Source organism: Seriola dumerili, unplaced genomic scaffold (assembly GCF_002260705.1).
Source record: "Seriola dumerili isolate Sdu_G_001 unplaced genomic scaffold, Sdu_1.0 BDQW01000088.1, whole genome shotgun sequence".
Classification (NCBI taxonomy): Eukaryota; Metazoa; Chordata; class Actinopteri; order Carangiformes; family Carangidae; genus Seriola; species Seriola dumerili.
In genome coordinates, this window is record NW_019174343.1 from 4,147,517 (window position 1) to 4,168,138 (window position 20,622).

Below are 20,622 nucleotides of genomic sequence, written 5' to 3' on the forward strand. Positions count from 1 at the left end.
TGCCAGAGTTTGGACCAACCTCTTCAACATCAGTGGCCTGTTGCACCAGCTGAGCCTTCGAACATTTAAAAGTTTGATAGTAACCCTCTTTGTTTAGTTGTTTCCCCCTCTGTGCTGTTTATTAATAAAAACCTTTCTCACAAAAGCAGTAAAGACCTCTCAGCATAGTTTTTTTCCATTTGTTCATTTGTGTTCGGCACCTTAATCTTATAAAGTAGAGAAAACCCTGATCTACATGTTGAGTTGCATAACATGACTGAATGGGTGAGCATGATTTAGTGTCTTAGTCTGATCAGAGTTATCCCTTACATGATGGTTAAGGGCAGTGCAGTCCATGCGGCAACCTCTAGGGTCAGAAAATGAAGCCAACACTGAAGGGCCAAGAACTACAGTTCTTCAAATGACCACTAGAGTCTGGCTCCAAAAGTGAGTCAATCCCCATAGATTCCCACGTTAAAATGTTTACAGTCTCTATAGCTAATTTCCTCCTTCATGACAACTGTACAGGGTTTATTTTTTATTTCACTCGCCTGTTAACATTTTATTAAGTCTTAAAGTTATGTATACTTGAGGGTGTGGCTGCTTTGAGTGACAGGTCAGCATGTACCAAACTCACCTCTTTGCCCATTTTTGGATTAGCCGGGAGTTAGGGGCGGAGTCAGGCATTGCCGAGATGGCGACAGTGGAACAGCTCACTTAAAAAAACGCTCTTCAGAAACCTGCGGGTGAAGTCACGGACGCAACGTCCATCTTTATTTACAGTCTATGGTTCTGTCTGAAGAAACTGCTGCATATGTTCCATCTTTTTTTTTTTTTATGATTGACATTGTTTGGTAAGTTGTTCTGTTGCACCTGGAGCACTGTGCAGCCATTTGGTCAAGTGCTGTTGAGAAACATCCACAGAAACTTAAGACTGCACAGAGCAGAGCAGCCAGATTAGATCTTCAGTGTGTGAATGATGGTGTTAGGTCCACCAACAAACTGCGTGAACTCTAAAGACCCTCTTCTGTGTGGAATTTGTTCCTCACCAACATAAAAGAAGAGGGAAAAAGAAGAGCAGAGATCCAGATAAAGAGAAAGTAAGAATACATGGGAACCTACAAACTGTAGCTGGTTCAACAGTGCACAGGTCTCTATAAGACTCACAGAAGCTACAAAGGCTCCTCACTTGAGGCCCATTTAAGATCATTTCATTCCAAACAGATCATCCCCGCTGTGCCGGTTAAAGCTGACAGCAGAATGGAGCTGTCTGTCAAACCCTGACGTGGCTGAGGTGGTCTGTCTGCCTCAAATCTCTCACTCAAACACCTGGGCAGTTTCCCTGCTGAGGTCTGAAGCAGCGATCAGGAAAGCTGGATCACGCCGGCTTCTGTTTCCTTTGGGGAGGCTTTGGCACAAGATCTTTCGAAATCAAGATGGTCCATCTCTGTACTGATCCTATCATCTACCAACCTGCATGCACTCACACACACACACACACACACACACACACACACACACACAAACCATTGTGGCACTTTCAGATGCTACATCAAAACCCTTGAGTGATCCAGCACCTGCAGCACATCTTTCCCTTCACCTGGCCTGTTTATTAAGTGAGATATTTCCAAAGAGCAGCTGCAGAGGTGTGTGAGCACCACCACCGGCCAGCAGCAGCTGTGCTGTGTCGGCCATGCCGCTGTCTCATGGGAGGTTGTACGGCCAATTACACTGCAGCGGACAGTCACTGAGAGGGCAGCGGAGGAAGTTCAAAGACCGGCCGAGGGTGTGTTGAGCAAGTGTGTAATCAGGGACCTGGGGGATGGTGCTGCTGATAGCGGCAGAAAGACACCCAGAGAAAAATGTCACCAAAAAGTTGTTGGGCTTCTCATTCAAAAGAGTCATTCACAACTTCACAGCCCTCATTTAAGTGAGAATAGAGTTCAGTGAAACACATAAAGTTTGATTTCTAGGTTGAAGAATTCATAATCTATTACTTAAAATGATCAAAATTAGGAATATGTTAAATAAGCTCTGATCAATTGAGTTTGAAAAGAATTTTTAAAGTAAGATAAAGCATAAAGTTATATCAAAGACACTTTCTGTATGTATAGCAGTACCTCTGTGTTTGCTTTGTAACCAATTGTTATATTACTTTTGTCTTTCACCTCCAAAACTTTAAATTGCATCCTCTCCTCCTTAGAAAATCCAAATCAAACCGTGTGTGTGAAATGATAAGGAAAAACAATCAGTGCTGATGGTCAGTGTTCTTCTCAACCTTGCTGGCTAAAGTCAAAGGAGAGTGAAAACTCCCACTGTGAGAAAACATCTGGATGAGTTCACTCCTCCTGTAAACTGACACAATATAAGACAGAAATAATTACAGAGTGGGGGTCAACAACATGATGTGACAGAGATGTAAGAAAAAGGCTGCAACTCCTCCAACCTCAACAACCATACAGGTCATTTGTTCCAACCCTCTGATACGACCCAAAGCAGTGTCTCCTGAAATAGCGCCCCTACAGCGGCAGGTGTACTGGACCTTGAATGTCATGGTTACAATGATAAACACAGAGAGTGTACCGCAGTGGCTTACCAGACCTTTGTCACCATGGTTACAATTATAAAGGGTCATGGCTTAGTTAGGTTTAGTCACAAAAACTATGTGGTTATGTTTAGGAAAAGATTATTTGGGTTAAAATAAGTACTTTCTTAACATTAGACAATCCCTGTTGTCACGGTTACAATAATAGCAATGTGTACATAGATAAAAGAAACAACATTAACTGCTACTTTCACATGGTAATCAAACACCGCTCTCCTGTGTGATAATCCTGTGATTTGCCGAAAGGGCAAACCACAAACCAAGGGCCTTAAAACCAAAGGTTTTTGTGAGAAAAAGTTACATGTCGTCAAAGTTGCTGGGCAACAGGAGTGGCACTTTCTGGCACAATTACACAGCGGGCACAGCTGGTGACGGAAAGCGAGAATCCTCTGTAGACCAGACCGTCTCATTTCACGGTCTACAACGGCTACAAAGGCCACACCTTCGTAGACTGTGTCCTCCGAAAGATGTGACCTCTGAATTGGGACAGAGTTTGGGGACAGATGACATATGGGCTAATTTTTTTTACATAATAAGTAAGTAATTACGTAGGGTGCTGTTACCAAATGTCTTTCAAAAGGAAACGTTAATGTGAAAAATAAAGTTCTAATCCTTTGTTATAACACAGTATCAGTGTCTCTTGGTCCAGATGACTGTTAGGTGATAATTCTAGTTACATGATTATAATATGCAGGACTATGATATGGATGCAGAGCTATGTATAGTTGTATGATCAATGCAAAGTTTTTCCATACTTGTTTAAAAGTAAAGCTCGTTTTCAAACCCATCTAACATGAATCAGATATTAACAAGATCAGTCCAGTTTTCCATGACATGGGATTATTATTGTGTAACAGGTTGATTATTCCAAAATATTACTATCAATAAAATAAATAAAGTTGTATTTTCTTTCATGCTCATAAATCAGCTTCCAGATCAACCAACCAAAAAGCTATCAAACAGCTGGTTCAGTGATCATTTGTGACTTATTCAAATAGCGCTTATCACTTAATGATACGCATCATCGACTGAGCTAGTTAAGCATCAGTGCACTTGAAGTTAGTTGCCATAGAAGGGGATGCTGCAACACAAAGGGAGCTAGTTGAGCTGGCTGTTAACTAGTTAACGCTGTAGCTAACTCTGCTGCAGACATCGTCACTTTATTATTTGCTGTCTGTGGTGGACGTGCTGTCGTCAGGCCATGTGGTTTATGTGAATGTGTATTCCCAACTCATCTACAGTGGATCGTGACGGGTAGTTAAGAAACAAACCAGAAATGGAACAGATGAATAAAGGGGCGACATGCTGAGGCCTCGGTCTATATGTCTGTTAATCTATTACTGTCACGACATGAGGTAAATATTATGTCAAGGTTATGACATGAACGGATGAATTTAAATTCAGATTTTAAAACAGTATTTGTACTTGGAAAACAAAATAGAAATGAATATATTCACATCCAGCTCTTCTACACTGTAGCACCTGCATGGTCTTCTTTAACAACCAGCAGTGGAAGGTACTGTCAGATAGTGCAGATAGCAGTATGCAAAAAAAAAAAACATGTATGTGTGTGTGTGTGTTACTGTGACAGAGTCAGAGAAGTAACAAGGAGTTGGAGTTAGTAATGTCTGCAGTATGTGGGCTTTTGACACCTCAGCTCATCACTTGCTCATCCACATCATGGCTTCCACAGACCACGTTAATCATCGCACACACACACACACACACACACACACACACACACACACACACACACACACACACTGTACTGTCAGCTGTATCGATTGTGAGGTGGCCGGTGGATGAACCTGTCATGGCCAACATAGATCGGACTGGAGGATAATGAAGTCTTCCTGCCCCATCTGACAAGCTCCGAGAGGAAGTGAGAGAGAGAGACAGAGTGTGTGTGTGTGTGTGTGTGTGTGTGAGAGAGAGAGAGAGAGACAGAGTAAGAGAGAAAAACAGAGAAAGATGCTCCTGGGACAGCCCGTGGGCTAACCACTGCCTGAATAAATTGGATGGAAAGAAGCCCCTCGAGTCGAAGACGTGATCTGTCATGATGTCATCTAAACGAGACTCACAAAGAGGGAGAGGTCAGGGTGCTAATAAAGACCTAACCCCCCCCCCACCCACTCCCCACAGACACACACACACGCATACACACACACCATTGACTGAATGGTGAGTGCAAGCTGACAATCTTCCATCTATGCTATATTCCTGGAAACATCTTAATCTGGCCGCAACATTGCCCCCTCTCTCTTTGTAAGGGTACAAGGTTACACCTCAGTGCTCTGTTTCTTTCTCTCATTTAAGGCTTTTTCAGTTATTTCCTTTTACTCTATATTTCTCTTACTGTCAACAAATCCCATTAAAAAACCAAAACCACCGGAAACTCTTTGGGGACAACACATGCGGACTGGAGGAGTCAGGAATCGAACCGCTGACCTTCAGATTTGTGGATGACATTGCTCTACCTCCTGAGCCACAGCAATAAAAAAATGTTTTGCCAAGTTATATCAAACACAAACCTTTGACTTAAATGCAAAGGGAATTCATGTGGCGAGAATAAAAATAAACAGTTGCTGGAGCCGCATTGTGGAAATATCTGACCCCTGCTCCTCCGTCTGAAAATGACTCCACATTCAGGAAACTACACCCTGACAGTTTTAATCCATCTTCCTCCAGCGTGGACTTGACACTTATTCCTCTTGTATTCCCTGTGGGCTACCTCTCTATCTGTTCCTCTCTCTCTCTACCTCTCACCTTTGCCTCGCTCACTCGCTCACAGTGACGTGCGTGTCACCTCTTCGATGTAAAAATAGCATTATTGAAAACTGCGAGATAACGGCAGAGCTGAGTTTTAAGTATGTGTGATGTAACACTACATTTCACATGATAGTGCAGAATCCAAACTGCTCAGCCGCTTTGTGAATCGAACACAAAGTCACTCTCGGCAACAAACGATAACGGCAGAAATCTTTCCCTTTCGAGGCAGTTGTATTTTCTCGACCTAAGACCATCAAAGAGCGGCTTCTGCCCCGATGCAGAGGGCAGCTCAAAAACCGATGCTGCTGGCACGGCACATTCATAACACTGTAAACTGTCAGGGTGGCTAAAAATGACCTTATACAGTACGTTTGCTGTATGTGTGAATGTGAAAGAGTGTGAGAGAATAAGAAACTGTCAAAACATCCATTTATCAAAGAGCCCATGAGCTTTCAGCAATGTTTTTCTCTCTGGCTCTCTTTCTCGCACACTTAACAGACACTCAATACACTGTCTGAGGCACCTTGAATATCACTCTCATTATGAATAGTGTCTCTCTGAAAAAGAAAAGATTTAGACTTTTTTTAAAAGGCTATTTCAATATAACATTCACAAGCCATGAATGTTAAGCGTTATTGGTCGCTGTGATAATTCCACGAAGAGATCAGACAAAACGAAATCCATATTTTTATATTTACACTCGATCAAATCCCGAATGTTGGAGGTGTATATTGTTGTTACAGACCCACTGAAAACGATTTCCCCACTCCGCAGTTCCCTGCAGCTCCACGGGTTGTTTTAGTGTCTTTCAGTTCATTGTTTTGGTTTTAAAATCAATTAATTTTGCTAGCTTGTGCTCTTGGACCTAGACGGTGTCAGACCCCCCTGTCTAGAGCCTGTCTGGCCCATTAATTTGAAAGACAAAAACCATTGTGTTTATCACTGGTATGTGACTACCAGGAAGGTTTCTGCAAAGTTTATTTAGATGTAAGAGTTTTTTAATACCACATAAATTTAATTTAATTTAGTTGGCGTGCCCTGGTGGCTCACCTGGTGCAGCGCGTACCATTTGGGCTTGGTCCTTGCCGCAGCGGCCCTGGTTTGGGTTTGGTCTGTGGCCCTTTGCTGCATATCACCCCCCCCCCCCCCCCCCCCCCCACAAAAAAAAAACACTTTTCAGGACCTGCAGATACCCTGCAACCTTTAGCCACAGCTGAGCAAGGAAAACAAACAATTTTGTACTAAAAAAGACCATTTGATCTGTTTCACTCAGATTGCTAAAACCTCATGTAAAGTCACTGGTTTTCGTCACCATCATGGTCTTTTACTGTGAACTTACTCTCAACTTTAAGTTGAAGAATACAGCCAGTTTATTCTGGAGAAAAAGCACTGAAAATGTTGTCTGTAGCGGTGCAAACGAGGGCATTCAAACCATCAGACATTGGTACTTTTCTGGTTTCCACCGAGTGTGGCTGAAAACACTGAAAGCAGAAGCAGACCTGCAGCAATAAAATGCTGCTGCTGCTGCTGCTGCTGCTCTGATAGCTCTGCTGAAGATTCATTTTGAATGCATCATTATCAAGCTCAGAACATACCCAGTCTACAGTGGCACTTAGTTCTCCGAGTAAATCAAACCTCCCACTTGGAGGAGAGCAGCTCCTTCACTGTTATGATGTACTCCACCAAGCACCGAGCAAACCGAGCTCTTTCTATCAAACACAGTGTAACAAACAAAAAATAACTCAGTAACACAAAACACAGTCTGTAACTGTCAGTGGACACAATGTAAGGAATCTCAATTCAGTGTGTGAGCAGTGATGCCCTGTTGAGCTGTACAGTAATGTGTACACTGAAGGTACCAAATGCTGTAAATGCTGCTGGTGTCAGGCTGTCTGCAGACACTGTCCAGAGGTATTTGGCAGTTTCTCTCGAGACCAGGTTTACCGTAACCATACATTAAACTGTTTGGTGCTTTGCAACTTCTTTTCACAGTAAATCATTTGCCCTCAAAACATCACTTTGAGAATACTTACCATTATATCATAACACACACAACAGTGTGCACGACTTTCAAAATTATAATTTAAGAATTTGATATAACATGATTTAAGTTAATTCTTCTTAAGAGGTGGAATAGGATATACTATAGTTTGCCCAAGAGGACATTACATAACATGAAAAATGAGATGTCATTTTTATGTTAATGCTGTAAAAATCAAAGAAGTTGATTTTCTTGTCCTGTGATCTGACCTTTCAAACTCTGTGACCTTGACTGTGTTTGAATTTACATTGTAGAAGATATTTAGAGTTAATCCTGTTAGTGGCTAAAAAAAAAGCATCAACATTTCTGAGAGATTTGGCCAACTCTTTCACAACAGAGGATTGAATCCACACACTTAACAAGAAATATTATAATATTAAAGGGAAACCCCAAGAAAGCTTTGGGATTTCCATATGAATTTTGGTTTTCAGAAATATTTTGCAACTATTTATAAGAAGTACTTTTAATTACAAGTACTTTTAATTTCAATTCATAGACCTTATACGTTTTACACTTGGTGTATGTGTATATATCATTTTTGTCTGTGGGTTCCTTTTGTCAGACCCTGTACATTGCAGTTCATGTTATGAGTGGTTTTATTTATTTGTCTCAACACAGATGTACATCCACTGAGAATATTATTAGAAACACCTGCTTACTCATGTAATTATCCAATCAGCCAATCATGTGGCAGAAGTGCTCCTGCAGGTAAAGTTTGGGAGCTTCAGCTGATGTTTACATCAAACATCAGAATGAGGAGAAAAATGTGATCTTAGTGACAATGACTCTGTCATGATTGCTGATGTGACGACTGGTTTGAACATTTCTGAAACTGGCATTTTCATGCACAACAATCTCTAGAGTTTTTACTCAGAATGATGCAAAAAACAAAAAAACATCCAGTGAGCAGCAGCTCATGTTGATGAGCGAGGTCAGAGGAGAATGGAAATACTCTTTGGAGCTGACAGAAAGGCCACAGTCACTTAGATAACCACTCTTTACAACAGTGGTGAGCAGAAAAGCTTCAGAATAAACCAAACGTCCAAACCTGGGGAGGATGGACCACGGCAGCAGAAGACCACGTCAGGTTCCACTTCCTGTCACCAAGAACAGAAACCTGAGGCTGCAGTGGACACAGACTCACCAACACTGGACAGTTGAAGACTGAAAAACGTAGCCTGCTCTGATGAATCTGGATTTCTGCTGAGGCAGCAGATGGTCGGGTCAAAATTTGGCTTCAGCAGCATGAATCAACCTGCCTTGTGTCAACAGTCCAAGCTGCCGGTGGTGGTGTGATGTAATGTTATGGGGGAATGTTTTCTTGGCACACTTTGCCCCTTTAACACCAATCAGTCATGGTTTGAATGTCGCAGCCCATTTGAGTACTGTAGCTGACCATGTCATCTATCTACCATAATCTAATGGTTACTTCCAGCATGACAATGCACCATGTCTGAAAGCAAAAGTCTCCTCATATTGGTACTGCAGTGGCCTCCCCAGTCTCCAGACCTGAATCCAGTAGACTACCTCTGGGATGTGGTAGAACAGGAGATTGGCAGCATGAATTTGCAGCTGACAAATCTGCCGAAATGATGCGATGCAGTCATGTCAGCATTGTTTAGTTAATGCCATATAGAATTGAGACTGTTTTCAGAGTCAAGGGAGGGCTTGGTGAATGTGCTGTAATTCAGTAACAAGTATAATGATGAGTAGGCATCATTAAACTGTTAGACTACTTGTATATTTCATTTGACAACAAAAATAAACAGTGATGGTATGCAGATCCTTTACTTTTTTCGGATTTTATTGTTGTTTGCTCTATCATTTGTGCCACAATTGGACTGTATATCAGGAGCACCGTGAGAAATCCCAGTGGGCCGGCACAACCCGAAATTAGACAATAGACTTACTACAGCACAGCAATAAAAGCCCTGTTAAGAAATAAAGGGTTTCTGTCCACTAAAATGCTAGAGGGCTTTGAAATGCTTACAGGAAGTGTTGAGTTTGTATTAACAGTTAATGCAGTAACTTTAACCTGTTACCCTCTGTAGTTGAGGTAAATAAAGGTCCCCGTCTCTATTTGAGGAAATGTGGGAGTTGAAAACTCTTGTGGATCCACTGTAAACACCCCCTGATGATGTTATAGAGACTGTTTGCAATAAATAATTTCGAAAGAGCAATGGCCAATGGGAAAGTTCCAACACTCAGCAGACCAATGGTGTAATTTTTATTACTCAACTCTACCACTCAGTCACTCAGTCTGTCGGTCACAGACATTTGCAGATATAACATTAGCCAGTGGCCAGTCCAGCCAAAAAAACTGGTGAAAAACTTCACATTTTATATTACAGTTAAATATTAAATATCAGTATTAATAACCTTTATTATTATGCCAGCTTTGTTGTCATAGTAATACAACATGCTCTCTGGCTTTGAATTTTCTGCACAGCTATAGAAATAGCAGCTTTAAATTTTAAATGGAGCTCAAAGAAATGCTGATGCACCTCAGCCCTCAACAGAGTCCACACCTGAGGCAATTAAAAAAAATCAGACTGCAGTGAAAGCTCCTGAAAGCTGAGAGCTTCAGACACAGTCCAGTAACTAAGTAGTTCACATGAACCGTCATCTGCACCCTAAAACGCAACAGTACATTCAATTCTCCCGTGTAGATGTACACCATGAGTACAAATCATCATACAGCTTGTCCCTGAGATCCTTTCCATTCAGCACAAGATACACACCTTATATAATCTAACCATAATGCCACAACGCTGAGCCCCAGCACTTAATCCACTCAATCAAACAGGAGCTAAGGCTTAAAAAACATCTCTCATCAAGTCAAGAGTGAATATTTCTGGCATATTGAACCAATTAAATAAAAAACTACAGGCTGAGTTTATGTAATCTAGATGTTATAACACGGGCCTGTCAGGACGCAGCAGATTCACTTCTCACGCTGATTTTACACAGAAGGAGTCATTTCGCTCAAAACTCTAATCCAATTCTTCCACCTCTTTTCTCAGGACTTGAAAGACAATCCATCTGTTCCTCCTGGCCGCTGTTCAATCACGCCGCCTTCTGTTGTGTGGGCCGGAGGTGAGTTAAATGTTTCTACCACTCCACTGACAGCTGGGGGAGTCAGGGACACGGTGGCATCTCGCTGCTATAAAGATCACGGCTGGAGTCCTAATTCATCACCCCAGGCGTCATCATGTGGCATTACAATATGCTAATGTAGCGACGCCGTGCCCTCGCCGTCACCTCGTTCGCTCTCTTTCATCTCTCTCCCTCTTCCCTCCACCCCAGGCCGGGTTGTCCTCCCCCTGGATGGCTGTGAGTTCCCCCCCTTCTGTGATGTGCACCTTGCTGCCAATATGTGGTGGGGGCTGAAAGTGATGTCGAAGCTGATGTTGGAATTAGCTGAGCATTGCGTGTAGTTGTCTGGCTGCAACTGACGAACATGTAATTAGCCCATGGTGACGGCGCTACAACCATCTCCATTTAATAAGCACTGGCTCCCCCTCAACTGGTGATTCACCGCCTCACACTCCTTCAGATGGGATAAAAATAGGAAAACCTTTGTAACAGGTGTCGCTTTGTGGTGGAAATTTGTACAGTTGGGATTTCACAGAGATACAAAGAGGATTACCTGGTAAACATGCCGATGCTGACTAGATGTTTATGAAGCTGATATAATATGCATATTTACTGCATTGCTATCGTGTGAAAGTTTTGTGTTACATTATTACACCTTACCCCGTGCGACGGATACGTTAGCCAGCCCCAGTCTCCAGTGATCGTCGTGGTGTCCAGTAGATTCACTGCAGAGAAAGAACAAAACAACAAGAAAGGTAAGTGATGAACTTTAAATGATTGGTTTTTTTTTTGCCCCGTCCATACTGCCCTTCATCACCATCCTCTGTGCACACTGGCACTCGACAGAGTCACGCTTATACACACATACAACTGTCTGACAGGTGTGACTGATGAGGAAGCACTTTCGTAACGGCAACTCTGAGCCGGGTGTCACAGTGTGTGATGTCACCTTGACCTGGCTCACCCTCGTAGCGCCTTGGAGCCAAGACCTCAGTGGTCCAGGCTCAGAATAGAACAGGAAACAAGGTAAATGTGCAGTGTGAAAAACAATCTCAGCAGCAACAAGCTGGAAGTCTATATATTATAATATAATATAAAATAAACTGTTGATTTCAATATGAAAGGTCGAAGTCAAGGTCACCAGTCTGACTGCAACTCAATCACTGCTGTGTTGAGCCTTTTTTTTCTCCTTCTTTTGAAGTTATAAATAACAGATCTACATATAAGCATTCATTACATCACAAGTTGGGTACAAAAGAACATAACATATAATAAATTAACAAAATATGCAAGAAAAAATTACTAACACCTTTATTCATTCCGAACAACCAAACCAAAATTTAGCTGTTGCTAGCTAACAAATTGACTGTAGTTTACTAGTGTGCATGTTCAGCTCAGCCTGATCTAGGAACTCACCAGGAAACTATAAGTCCAGTTTTTTCTTCTCATCTCTGTATGAAGTCGTGGGATTTAATTTGTCATGCTACATGTCAGACACGTTATTTTAAAATATATCACTACAATCTACAACTACGGTATTAAAGACCCCCTCCAAAAATCAAGTTTCTAACCTTGTTAACATGTCCATATGGTGTTTTTTTATATAATACAAGACATCATGAGCAAAATCAGCCATCAACACCATGACTGAATATTTCCACCTTGGAACTGCAGTGAACCAATGACAGTCTAATAAAAACAAATTCAGACAGCCAAGGTTTCATACGTCACAAACCTAAGGAACCAATCCTGTGAACTTGTGGGGACAGGGGGCGGGGCTAAAAAAACCTGAAACCTTGTCAGGCCAGAGAGAGAGAGTTAGCATTAGCACAACCACTACCACTGTGTCAACCACTGCCAGTTACAAGCTAACAAACAAGATAAACAAATAAATTATGCTAACTGTGCTAACCCTTCTGATATGTTTGCCAGTCTCTGGTTCTGGTCTCAACAGACTTCTCATCTGAGTCTGGGTCTGACTGAGGTTCGAACAAGAGTCTGAGTCTCTGATATTTCCTCTAACGGCAAACATCTTGATATTCTCTCACTTGTCTGGCGAATGTCTGTGCAGCCCATGTATATTCATCCCAAACAGTCAATATGGACGATCGACTGGTTAACTTAAGCCAGCAAACCAGTTACATACTGACCATACTTTGTGGCTGTTCGTGTTCAGCTCAGCCACAGATCTCAGAACAGAAATTCAATTTCTTTCTGTTATTTTCCCCCAGTTTCTCTCCATTTTCTTATTGTCTCTATTTATGAACTCCTCCCATATAATTTGTGGGCTATTTGCCAGGTACATTTTTGTTAATATTCACTGCATTATAGAATATGAATTATTAAATATTTCACTGCCATCTAATTGTTTTGGGCATTTTTGAATCATTTATTTTGTTCAAGAGTACAAATTAAGTAAAAAAATGGCTGACGGTTAGCATTGTTAGCTTAGCTTATCATTGGCTTGATTATACTGGTATTATAACTGAAATAAAAGTTTTATGGTAAACACAGACAGTCATTGTGTAAATGTGTGCTAAAATGTGCCAATACAGATGGTGCTAGCTGGCAATATACAGACTACTTTGCGAGCTGACTGCTAGACATGCTGACTGCCAGTTTGCTTGTCTGATTGAACTCCAAACTCTCTAGTTCTTCCTGTTTTTTTGCCATTTTCTCCCTTTCTTCTTTTCTCTGTGTTTTATGTATTAGAATCACAAATTCCCACGGTAAGCACAAATTTTAGCTTAGTTATAACAATTCTAACTCACACAGATGTGTCCTCGCTGCCTGGAGCTTTGCATCTGTTTAAGCCCACTTACATCTTTCCATTAACTACTCTAAGTATGTAATGTTACCACATTTAAAGATCAGTTCACATCCTGTCTGAACTCACCTTTACCTTTGAGTGATATTACAAGAAGGATGAACAGATGTGGGGAAAAAAATGGATGAAGAACCACTATTTCTGCCCACTGGCAGTGTCCATATCTTCCACTCTAACAGGTGTGTGTGTGTATGTGTGTATGTGTGAGTGTGTTTCCCCTTCAACACCTAATATGATCTCTGCCCCCAGGGCTGCTTGTCAGGCAGCCAAGTGATGTTCCTCACATTAGAATGATTTTAACAAAACACTTCACACTTAGCTTCCCGTCTCTCATCCTTCATCCCTCTATCCGACACTTGCTCTCTTCCTTGTCTCTACTTGCATGTTAAACCTACAATCTGCAACGTTTTTGTTTTGAAGCAGGAAGTGAACTGCAAGGCCTGACCTCCTCCCCCTCAGCTGGCCAAGTTCACGTCCCGATGTACTTTTTCCTCATATTGATGAGATAAACACTCAGAGATTATCTTGCATCACTCTGGTAATTTAGAAAATGTGCACACTGAAAGTTCAAGAAATGTTAGACATCACATGCTCTGAATATGCACAGTTTTGTAGGTGCTTCATAGTCCACTGGCAAGAATGAAATTATTAGGTTACTTTTAATTTTTAATTTTTTAATAGCTGATAAGTAGCTATAATGGCTAAAGAAGAGAGAAAACAGCACCACTAAACTTGATCAAAACCAGAATAACCCAACCAACTGTACGGGTTGTGACAAGTTACATTTGCTGCATTAAAACTGTGTTTTCACTTCTGCTTAACTTTTTGGAAAACTTTTATTGCACCTGTCGGTTGGGACAACAAACACCATTATTATTCTTTTAATGCTGGACTAATACCTTTTTGGCCACTAGGGAGTAGAAGAATTACAGAACGTATTATTGCCTTAAAAATTGCTTCGACTAATGTGTTAGCAAGTAGTTACTGATATATCTGGTAAACATGAGGCAACAACACCCAAGTAGAGTTGAATGCAATACCCACAAGTCTTATAGCTTTGTTTTGGTTGTTAACTTAACCTGATGTTTCGCAAGTAAGTTTACTATGTTCATTAATTTAGTTTAGTTTGTTAGCATGCTAACATTTGCCAATTAGCACTAACCACAAAGTACAACCAAATCTGATGGGAATGCCATTCGTTTTGGTCAAAAACAAAATACCTGCAAATAGAAATTCTGACCTGATGATGGTGCTAAAGACAAAATTCAGGGAACATTCAGGGAATGAAGCTCAGCACAAGTCCAATCGGGTGGATTCAATCTCTATGCCTCTTTCGTTCACAATTCTCTCATGTCTCTCACCCCACTTCTTGCAATTGACATCTGACTTCAGATGTTTTCGGTAATCAGATTTCGCCACAATCTCAACCAGCCAATAGCGTTGTCACTGTCAAACTTTAATATCTGTTCTCCCCTCTTCAGCTCTCAGCTATCATTTCAGTGTGTATTGCTGCGACTCTCCTCCACACTGTCTCCCTCCAGTCTTCACATCCAGTGAGTTCACTCCTCATCACATCCAGATCTCCAGCATTCTCTTCTTCCCATCACCACCACCAGTGTCTAGACCCCGGGATGTTTCCTATACTTCACACAGCCTCACCGCTTTTCCAAATATGATAACATCACAATAGGGTATAATCGCCAAAGACTCAGACAGAATGAAGTATCTCCTGATTGAACTACAGTTATGATATGAATGTCTATAATCAGCTGGTAATCCATCCAATTGCTATTTCAGCCTGAAGTGGTGGACCAGCCACTGCAGAACTGATAATTCTGTTAATATATAAAATACAAATGAATGTAGCTTTAAGAGCTAAAAGTTTGGAAACTTTAACAAACTCTCAGTGTAGCTCTGCCCAACTTGCCCAACAGTCTTTAAAAAGAATCTAATTAGCCACAATAACTGAAAATACCTGTGTGGGCTGACAGGGCTTTAACACAAATGATGTCCAAAATATCACTGATTTTGCAGATCACTTTATTAAAACTATTCCAGGAAGTCAGTCTCTTTGGTGGCTCAAAATAGCAGAAGTCAGCCATTCCTGAAACTAATGAACTTCAATAGCAAGATAACTCTTTTAATGTGACAGATAATTGCACACTGGATTCTTGTGTTGAACAACCATATATTTAAGCTGGGTTAGTCCAACACTTATTGTGTTTTTACACCTGTGCTGTTTAGTCTAGTTAAACCAAACCCTGGTCTGTTTTCCCCCTTGGCACGATTGGTTTGGGCAGGTGTGAAAACAGTAATCGCACTCCGGTGTGGATCAAAACAATTGCACCAAGACCCTTTCGAGGTGGTCTCGGTCCGGTCCTAAACAAACTCTGGAGCGGTTCGTTTTTGGTGTGAAAGAGTTCTGAACCTGATCCGACCCCACCAGCAGGGGAACTCACAAGTTTGAGCCCAACGGTTCCTGCAACCTGCTTCCTGTGTTTACGTTCCTGCTCCAGCCAGACAAGCTGACCGGTAAGAGCAGTGATGATGCATTTTGGTTCACTTTAATTTTTCTCTCTGTGAAAGCAAACCGAACCAAGGGGAAAATGCTACAGGTTTACAAACTCATCAAGTGGATCGGACCAGAGCAAACCAACTTTAGGTGTGAAAACGCCCTAAAAAGTGCTTCGTTGCTGCTGTTTTGGATAGTTTTATGTTTCGCTCTTAAGTCTCAATATGTTGCTTCCTTTGAGTCAGGAAGTGTCATCACTGATAATTCATGGAGGTAAATGGGATGGGTGTAAAATGTCGTAATGGGGATAGAGCACTCTTGTCTGCTGCAGCTCCACTTCATGATTTAGGCTAATAAGACGGGAGTATTTTTCCATACAAAATCCTGCCAAGTGGAGCCTCATGATCTTCTAAATTCTCTGTGCAAAGACTGTTGCTTCTCACACAAACACACACACACACACACACACACTCACATGTTGCAATTAGCTGGTGTGTCACTTCTCCTAATTTGGGCACTGGGCCGCTGAGGAGAGCAGTGGGTCAGAACACACAGACAGATGGCAGTGCCACCATCCTCTCATCCCTCCATCCATCCCTCCCCCATCCACCAGCCTTCTCTCCGCCTCTCCCTCCCTCAGGCCACCGACATCCCGTCGTCTCGTATTGATGATGCGGTGGCCCCTCGCACTATAGCCAAGGTCACAAATGGATGCCGCCAATTACACTCCTCTGAGTGCTCTTCATCAGCCCACCAAAGTGACATAATGAAAGCAGTGTACTGGTGCAAGTGGATTTAATAATTCTTCAATATACTGGGGGAATTTCACTCGGCTATACTGTTATTATTAAAAAAAAAAGAAGAAAAAGACAAATATATGTCCCTCCCTGAATCCGACAACATGTGAGGTGGTGTGTTATCGCCACAGCGGACCATGTGATGATTCACCAGCCATTCCCTGTGGTCTTAATATAATTTCCACTCTAATGAGAAATTCCTGTCTTTGAAGGTTGTGGGAGTCATTTATCTAATTTGCTCTAGTTGTCTGAATTATGACTTGTATACAAGAGAAAACGGTTTAGTGGAATGACTCGTTCCTTACTTTAATGTGACAGGAGCTGTGTGAATAAAACACAAGTGAGGACCAGTTCTCTTTCTCTCTGTGTCCCACCTCCAAAAGTCTGGGACCACTTTCCCAGAATGGGAGGATAGACATGTTTAAAATGAATGAGAAATTCATAAATATAAAAAAACAAAAAATAAATATAAGCATATAGAATGTTTATATCGATGTTTTACTAAACTTGCATATGTAAATTAAATATATATCATTACCATATATGGTCACAATATGTTATACCATATAAAAATTCACCATATAGATGTTTTTTAATATTTGTATATATACAAATTTTACTGTGGGTATTTCACATATGTTATTAACTTATATATTTATATATGTATACATGTTACAATAATATGTCGCTGTATAGGTGACGTATATGGCAACATCACTCTTGATAAAGGGACATACCGTATTTCTGTATGGGTTGTTGTGAGAGGGAGCTAAAAGAATTCTACACAGTGAAGTCACATGACCGATGAAGAGGAGGCTTGATGTTCAGGACACCCTGATGAGAAGAAGCTTTACAGTGAAGTAACAAAACTCTGCTGCAGTGAAGAGGTTAAAGTCTTCATTTGGAGGTGGAGGCGGGTGGAGTTAAGTGTTTCTCCTCGAGGACTCTGGGCTTGAAATTGAGTTTGCTCCCGTTTCACAGCATTCTGTTCATAACAGAAACACAAACCACCAATACCAGCCCTCCTCCCTGCATCCCCGGCACCCCCACCTCCACCTCCCTCACCCTCTCTACCCTGCACTTCTCCACATCGTGGAGAGCGCCAAATGAAAAAGCTGCCCGCCGACTTGAGAGCTTGTTTTCGCTCGCTCAGAGACACGCCACATATTTCCCAGGGCGGTGGTCAACTTTCCTCTGCCATTACTTTTCCCCCCCCCTCCCCCCCCCCGCCCCTATTCACCCCCCTTCGCCCCGCAACTCAATCTGGCCAGTAGGTTAGCAAGTGTGTGGACGCCTGCGGCCTAGCATTCATGTCTCGGGCATGTATCAAATCAGCCAGGCCCGCCAATGCTTTTGAAACGCAGTGACGCGCACACATACACACATACACACAAACACACTCTCTTTCTCCAGCAGCGGTCATGGCGGGCTGAAAGGGAGAGCGTGTGTGTCTGAAGTCAACACAGAAGAATTATGGTCTGTCTAGGAGGAAGTGGAGTTTGTCTGCAGCGCCTGCAGTGACTCCATACAGCCGACAACAACACACACGCGTGCACACACACGCACACACACACACACACACACACGCACACACACACACACACGCACGCACACACACACACACACACACACACACACATAGAAAGGGGGAAGAATATGGCAGAATAGAGCAGATGCTTTAAACCTCATTTCCACCTGAAAAGACACGGCCATACATTTCAAAGAAAGAAGTGCACCCATTATTCTACACCAAGTGTCTCAACACACACTCAACAACACACACATATAGTATGTAGTATATACATACACAGACAGCAGACAACATGTGATGGCAATCATAAATGCGCATTGAACCGTTTTCTGAAAAAGCATGTTACTCTGTCAAAAAGACGCCCTAACACACATTAATAGATAGACACACACACACACACACACACACACACACACACACACACACACACACAATGATGGCATGGCTCTTGGGCTAGACAGGGACTATGACAGCGTTGTAATTATCTCATCAACACCTCCCTTCTCTAACAAGCTTCTTCTTCTCGTCTCCCTCCTCTCGCCGCCTGTAAAGCTCCTCATCAGCGCTGCGACCAGAGGAAATGATAAAAGCCTTCACAGAGATGAGAGGAGCTTTACCAGAAAACCAAACTCTCTTTCTCTCTGTCTCTCTCTCGCACACACACACACACACACACAAACACACACACACACACACACACACAAACACACACATCTTCTATCCTTTCTAGTTTTGTTTTGCATTTGCTCCACAGTCCTAACACCAATTCCCCACTTTCCAATTACTAGAGCAAGTCCACATAAATTACTACCTCTCAAAAAAAAAAAAAAGAAAAGAAAAAGAAAATGTGCTCAGCCTTTGCTGGTTCAAGGCGGCAACACACCAATACAAAATGACTAGAAATAATTGTTTTCATCACCAGTGGTACCCCCCACATCCACCTCCTCCTCCTCCTCCCCCTCCTTTTCCTCTCAATGCAAATTTATTTTTCACTGTTTTTTTTTTTTCAACAGTAACGCCGATGATGACTAGTGATAGGTTTAGGGAGGTGTGCTGAACTAAATTAGGCATGTGAAATGAAAGGTGGAATAGAATTAAGGATGTTCAATGACTCCTTTGATTCACAAATTGTTAATTTGGTGCCTGTGAGCAAATAGAAGAGAAAGGAGCGCGGAGGTAGTGGATCATGTTATTGCAGCACACAAGGACACTCAAGTACACAGGCACGGCGGGGGCTTAAAGCAAGTCTCTTCAAGCATTTTTCAGATCGAGACCATCAAGTAAGAAAGGCACGGCTGTGCTGCATGACAATATTTGAAAAGTATGATTTTCATTTTGGAAAGTAAGGGCGTCACTTATACCAGAAGATGCCATGAATCTCAAAATAAGAAAATTAATTTATTGTGACTGGAAGAACATGAACCAGAGAATTTACATTACAAGAAACGACACTATTTATTAATTTAACTGTTCGACACAATTTTCTGTAAATTATATTGTGTCTCCCTAAATGATGGTATAAATTCTCTTCTGTATTAAAGGTGCCCTGTGGAGGTTTTGTGTACTAGCAGTGCAATGGAGCAATGTTTTTTTTTTCTTGTTTTGTTTTATTTTTTTTTTATGACTGAGTCTCCATTTTGTTTGTCTGTGATTCACATCCTGTCAGTGGACCAGCACAGGTGATCCGTTGATTGACAGACTGACAGTCGATAACTACAGCAATGCACCAAAATAAAAGCACTGAGCAAGACGACTGGTAGCAAGCAAACATCAATGTAAACAATGCGGGATCAACAATAAAATTTAAAAAAAAATGGCAAATGTTTTATGAGGAAAGAAATGCGAGTAATACGTTTGTTAGACATCAGGGACACACATAGTACACTGAACAAAAATAGAAATGCAACACTTTTGTTTTTACTCCCATTTTTCATGAGTAGAATTAAAGATCTAAGACTTTCTATAAACACTAAAGACTTCTTTCTCTCAAATGTTCTATCTGAGTTAGTGAGCATTTCTCCTTTGCTAAAATAATCCGTCCCCCTGACAGGTGTGGCATATCAAGATGCTGATTACACAATGATAACTGCCCAGGTGTGCCTTGGGCTGGTCACAATAAAAGCCCACTTTAAAATTTGCAGTTTTATTTTGAAAAACTGTGTGACTTGGGCAACAGATGTGCGTTTTTTTGGGGTGGGGTGGGGGGGTTGTGAACCAGGAAGAGAGTCAGTATCTGGTGTGACCACGATTTGCCTCATGCAGTGTGACACATCTCCTTTGTACAGAGTCGATCAGGTTGTTGATTGTGACTGGGGGTTTTGAACCGCTCCTCTTCAGTGTCTCTACAAAGTTGCTGGATATTGGCAGCAACTGGAACATGCAGATCTCAAACATGTTCATTGGCTCACATGTCTGGTGATTCTGCAGGCCATGCAAGAACTGGGATGTTTTAAGCTTCCGGGAAT

The 20,622-nt window shown here is 41.8% G+C and overlaps 1 protein-coding gene across 1 annotated transcript in view; it reads right to left on the minus strand.

Moving 5' to 3' along the window:
• Positions 1–20,622, minus strand: part of epha8 (EPH receptor A8) — a 125,815-nt gene that overhangs the window by 83,324 nt on the left and 21,869 nt on the right. The window contains exon 2 of the mRNA XM_022744817.1: positions 11,151–11,215. Coding sequence (XP_022600538.1) covers positions 11,151–11,215 — 65 coding nt within the window. The remainder of the gene's footprint in view (positions 1–11,150; positions 11,216–20,622) is intronic.